At 36.6% G+C, this 6173-nt stretch overlaps 1 protein-coding gene across 1 annotated transcript; it reads left to right on the top strand.

Annotated features, from left to right (window-relative positions):
• Positions 1–4598: 4598 nt before the first annotated feature.
• Positions 4599–5915, top strand: LOC145086873 (F-box/kelch-repeat protein At1g15670-like). Its single transcript, XM_079024715.1, has one exon. It carries the CDS (start codon positions 4707–4709, stop codon positions 5748–5750), a length of 1044 nt encoding a protein of 347 aa, XP_078880841.1. The 5' UTR covers positions 4599–4706; the 3' UTR covers positions 5751–5915.
• Positions 5916–6173: the final 258 nt, after the last annotated feature.

Below are 6173 nucleotides of genomic sequence, written 5' to 3'. Positions count from 1 at the left end.
CTCTCTCTCTCTCTCTTTCTCTCTCTCTCTCTCTCTCTATATATATATATATATATATATATATACATCTAACTTATTTTTTTTATCTATAATCTCATATCAAACCATATTATTTCAAATCTTCAAAAAATTTCTCTGTTCATCACTATGGATCAAAACCCCAACACTCCTCCTCCAAACACAAATACATCTCTACCTGTCGGTTTTACACAATAGGAATTGTACGCGAACATCCTCAACACTCAATGCAACTTTTTCAATTCTGTCTCACCCCCACCACAATTCCCTACAACCCTTCCACAAAAAAATTTCAACACATTCGCTACAATGCAACATACTACACAACCACCACCCACCCAAGAAACGGTACCCGAGACGCAAGTGGGGGAGCCGAAAAAACGGCCAACAAAGGGAGAGCATGAAGGAAAGGAAAAGCGGTTGCAGTGAAGCAATCAAAAGACGAACCTCTAACATGGTGGTCTGCAGAGGAGGAATACGTGTTGGTGGTGGCTTGGCGCGGGACATCAAAAAATCCAACGTAAGGAAACGATATAAGAAAAGTTGCTTTTTAGGAAGTCGTGATCGGGAAATTTTGGACCATTTTGAAGAAAAATGAAAATTATCGCAATTACGACATGTTGAGTAGCAAATGGACTCAAATAAGCAAGAAGTGCACTAAGTTCAATTATGTCACACCCCCGAACCAGACGGCGAAAACGCCTGAGGGCTCGTGTGACTAACAATTGAATTATCATCACAATGAATATACATGAAACATAACACATTCATCACCAACATTACATATCACAACCAGCATTGTTCACATCAAGTACAATGTTATAGGTTACATAAATTCAAAGTATTAATAGTACGATGAGTGATGTTACACAAAATAAATTCATACACACTTGAAAATCTTCCTGCTTAACGATTACATGAGAATACAAGTTATTTTAAAAACAGTCAACATATATAATGTTGGTGAGTTCATAAGTATGTTTGAATAAAAGTCTTTTCATCTTTTGTAAACCCAGAAAATCCGATATTTTCTGTAGAATGTCTAAAAATGATATGAAAATCGAGTATAAATGCATGTGTGAATTTCATAGCAGTAACATATAGGAATGCAGTTTAAATTTCTTTGTATTGTAAGTAAGTGGTAACTGAATATTAGTATTTCCCCATAAAATCCGATATTTTATGATTTAATATAATGTCGTGTTTCTTGTATCATCAAATAAGTTGTTTTGTATTGACACGATCGAAGAGTTAATCTCCAAAATGTTAAATTGGTATGGGATCAATATATGAGCCGTTATAACCATGCATGATAATGACTAGAGTGTCTGTCTTGGCAGTTTTCCAAACGTCGGTATTTGCTCAAGGTTTTGTCGCCCTAGACTGTCCTAGTCTAGCTGTAGCGAACAACTAAGGCGTGGGGGTCACCCCGTATAGACTTATACACAAACTCCCGCTCTCCCTCCAGGAAACTCTGGTTATAACTACAGGCTACGATTGTACACTCAAAGGTGTCGACCGACAAGTCTCACTAGATTCTCAACCTTTCATGTTTGTTATGTTTTTCACCATGTTTAATCTTTACGTGTATGTTGTAGGTTTTCAAATCCAAAGATATGTATATAAGTATACGAAGTTCAAAATATGTAAGGGTATAGTTACGACCTGCTAAGCATGTGATTTTCAGTCCAAGCCTGATTAGCACGTAAATGGGCCACAAAGCCCAATAACATGTAAGAGGGTAATTTAGGCCCAGTAGGCATGTAAATGGACCACCAAGGCCCAACAAACATGTGACCCATAGCTCAGGCCCAAATTCACACGTAAATGGGTCTCAAGGCCCAATAAACATATCGTGGAAAATATTAGGCTCAATATACACTTGAATGGGCCCTTAAGGCCCATTGGCCATGCAATGTGAATATTAGGCCCAATAAAATTGTTATCGATGTATTTCGTCCATTCGTTATTGTTTCGTTGTTTGTTTTAGCTCGAGGCTTACCAATTTGATTATAAAAAGTCCTATTTTTGTAAAAACGACGTTCTTGGCCAATAAGCCTCAAATTTTCATTTAAGGCCCAAATTTTTGTAAAAATAAAACCTTAGTCCATAATTTATAAAAAAAAAATTAATTTTGTCCCAAGTGTTTAGAAATTTACGGATTTAGTCCAAAAATTCATATTTTGACATTTTTGGCCCAATTTAGAAATAAATGTTATTTTCACCCCTAAATTTGGTTTATTTACATTTGTGACTCGAACTTTGATCAAATGACATTTTTAACCTCAAAACTCTCATTTTTCGCAAATTTGGGCCCAAAACCATGAGGGCCACATATTAAGCCCATTAGGCTAAAATTTATACTTTTGGCCCTTTAAAAAGTACGGTTATAATAAAAACTCATTTTTATATAAGTATGACCTGTTTGGTCCTTATAAAAACCGTAAATGTCACTTTTTGCCCTTATCTTTTGGTTTCTTGACAATTTTGGCCCTTAACAAGATTTTTGCTTTAAATTTTTATAACTTAAACATATAAACACTTTTAACTTGATAATATGATGTATAAGGTGTCTTAGTTCATGGATTTTTACTTAATGTTTCTTAAAATGTCGAGATGTGTTAAGATCTAAAACATTTTTACAAAATAAACTAAGAAATCACACAAGACATGCATATAACACATAGATCTACACATTTTACTTGTATTCTCCCCCAAAAAATCATATGAAAACCAAAAAGAAGGGCGTATGAACTCACCTTTGCTTTGATGTTTCGGTTTTGAAGAAGAGATGAAGAATATTTTTTTATCCTAGCAAGCTTTCTTGAGTGGATTTCGAACTTAAGAAGTTCTAGGAAGCAAAATCACAAAATAGATGTTGATATGGAGTGATTTAGCTAAAGAATGAAGCAATCCACTTAAGTGTACAAGATCTTACCAAGGATTGATGATATTAGTGAAGAATCTTCTTGGAACACATGCAAAAATCTCGAAAATTTTGATGGAAGGAGGAGTGTTCTTGAGAGATTTGAGAGTGTTTGAAAATGAAGTGTGTGTATGTGGGGGCTTATCTTCGGCCGAGAGGAATAAAAAGGGGAAGACCCAAAGTGGAATAAAGCTGACACATTTACAAAACAACAATCGAAGAGGTCTCGCGACTCGAGTTCGATCGAAGTTTCGGACACACGCACGAACATTGACCTCAATGCGGACACGGATGAGATACCGGATGACTTGAACGACATTGAAGAGATCTCCCCACATCGGCGACCGATAGGCCGTGACAAAGAGAGGCGTGCTCAACGACACGTGGAGGAAGGCGAAAGTAGACGTAGAAAACAAGCCGAAATGAAACAAAAATTTGACGATCTCAACGAAATCGCGCGTAAAAGATATGAGTTGCAATGGGAGCATTTAGAGTTCCTTCGTTGTGAAGCCGATGAAGATCGCATTGCGAAGGATTTGACAATTCTTCAAATCAGCGAGGAGAATATGTCACCGAGACGGGTGGAGGTGCTTCGAAAAATGAAGGCGAAGATCGAGCGGAAATATTTAGACGAAGATTAGCGTATCGGTTTTATAATTTTAAATTTATTATGTTTTCAGTCAATGTTTTTTTTGTCGTTGTAATGTCGTTTTTATTTTTAAAATGGTATGTTTAATTAAGTATTTATTTTAATTATGTTTTATTTAACTTATATGTTTTTTAAAAAATATTATGACATATATTAAAAAAATAAAACAAAATAGAAAAATAGAAATTAAAAACATCAAAAAAATGATAGATGTTATCACATGTTATTTGGTGTTGCCGATTTCCATCTTAGGTGTTATAACACCAAAAGTATGACTATGATGATGAGATAGACACTTTGGTGTGATAACATGTTGCTCACACACAATAATCTTAACAAAAAGGTGTCGACAGAACTACTTAAAGGACCAACCACGAAGGATATTAAACCATATGACCAAACGAACATCAATTTTTAAAAAGTTGAACTCAAATGAAAAAATGGTGTAAACTATAAATACCCAAACTATAATTTATCTTCGTTTTATTAAAAGCATATTTTATTTTATATTGTAAACTATCATTATATTGTTGATTATAAACAAGAGACAAAACCGATATCGACCTGAGATTCTTGAATATCAAATCGGATGGAAGTCAATAATAAACACAAAATTAAACTAAATTACGAGTAAGGATATTAGTTTTCGATACTAATATCCATAGTTAACCCTAAATTTTATGATTCTAAAATACCCACATAAATTATTATGATTCAAGTTGAAAGTGTCCATATTTTACTCACCCTATATAAAAAAGAAAAAGATTGTATCAAGATATTGTTGTATTTGAATTTTTTCTCCCATTACATTTGGATACACTTTTCAGTTTTTGACATAATATTTGAATTTCAAAATACGTTTCTATTTTTCCTTTTTCAGCATATTTTATAAAGTATTTTATACAACTTATCCAATGACTGCTTCCCACGTGTCAGATACGGATTGCTCAAACTCAGTACACTAATACAGCACCCGATAATCAATCCCCACTCTATATCTACATCTAATGTTGCTATAAATATCCGTATTCATGATATCTTGATCATCTTCCTTCGTCAAACTTTTTGCCTTTATCAATCCAAATTTCCTTATAGAAGGATAAAATTCATCCAATGGAAGATTACACTGAGCTAATTCCGGGTTTACCGGAAGAAATCGCACTCCAGTGCTTGACTCGGATGCATTACATCGTCCATGAGGTCGCCTCCCATGTCTGTCAACGGTGGCGACTCCTCCTCCGGTGCAGAGACTTTTATTACCACCGGAAACAATCTGGGTACACTCATAAAACGGCTTGTTTGGTTCAATCGCTTCACATTCCGGCCGATTCCAGTGGTGGTAACTCTAAGCCGGAGAATCAACCGAAATACGGGCTATCCGTTTTCGAACCGGATTCTGATATTTGGAGCCAGGTGGACCCGGTTCCGAAGTACCCTGACGGGTTGCCGTTGTTTTGTCAGGTGGCGAGTTCGGAGGGGAAGCTGGTGATGATGGGTGGGTGGAATCCGGGGAGTTGGGAGCCTCTACGTGATGTTTTCGTTTACGATTTCACAACTCGGAGGTGGACTCAGCGAGTCGATATGCCGTCGAATCGTTCGTTCTTCGCTGTCGGCGCCTTCGACGGGAAAATCTACGTCGCCGGTGGACACGACGAGAGCAAAAACGCGCTGAAAAGCGCGTGGGTGTACGATATCACCGCCGACGAGTGGACTGAGTTGGCCCCGATGAGTGAGGAGCGTGACGAGTGCGAAGGAGTGTTTGTCGGTTCGGAGTTTTGGGTCATTAGCGGGTACGACACCGAGAGCCAGGGTCTTTTCAAAAACACGGCGGAGGTTCTCGATATCACAACCGGAACATGGCGGCGCGTGGAGGAGGCTTGGGGAGTTAACAGGTGTCCGAGAGCTTGCGTGACTGTGGGGCAAAATGGGAATTTTGCTTGCTTGGCGGATACTGATCCCACTATTCAAGTCGGAGCATGTGGTGTTGACCTCGGTGATCGGACTTTGGTCACCGGATCGGCTTACCAGGGTGCACCGCAGACCTTTTTCCTAGCGGAGAAGAAGAACAACCAAGGGCATAATAGTAAATTGGTTAAATTGGATGCTCCGGATGAGTTTTCCGGGTTTGTGCAATCGGGATGCTTTGTCGAGATATAATATTTTTTAGGGTTTGTTTTTATTCCTTTAAAAGAAATTCCTTTTCTTATTTTTTTTTTGTTAAAAAAGGAATGTTATTCGATTGTATATAACGCGTATGCAAAAATCGGGTCAACCCGATTTATTAATGCAATATTATAGAAGCAAACTCTTCTATTACATCTACTATTATTGTTCTATATGAATGAACTTGTATGTAAAAATCTAAAATAGTGAAGTTGAATACAGAAAGCTATGTTTCTTATATACAAAAAAAATACATAGCTTTTATGAGTTATGACATTCATATTATATTTTTGTATTTGAGTATGTGAAATTACTCAATGAAATCCAAACGATTATGATGTGTTTTTTAAAGTAGTTTTATAATTCAAAATACCAAACTAATTTTAGCTGAATTTAAACTAGACCAATAATAGATAC

Source organism: Lactuca serriola, chromosome 2, assembly GCF_051521515.1.
Source record: "Lactuca serriola cultivar US96UC23 chromosome 2, Lser_US96UC23_V15, whole genome shotgun sequence".
Taxonomy (NCBI): Eukaryota; Viridiplantae; Streptophyta; class Magnoliopsida; order Asterales; family Asteraceae; genus Lactuca; species Lactuca serriola.
This window is presented reverse-complemented; position numbering and strand designations above follow the sequence as displayed.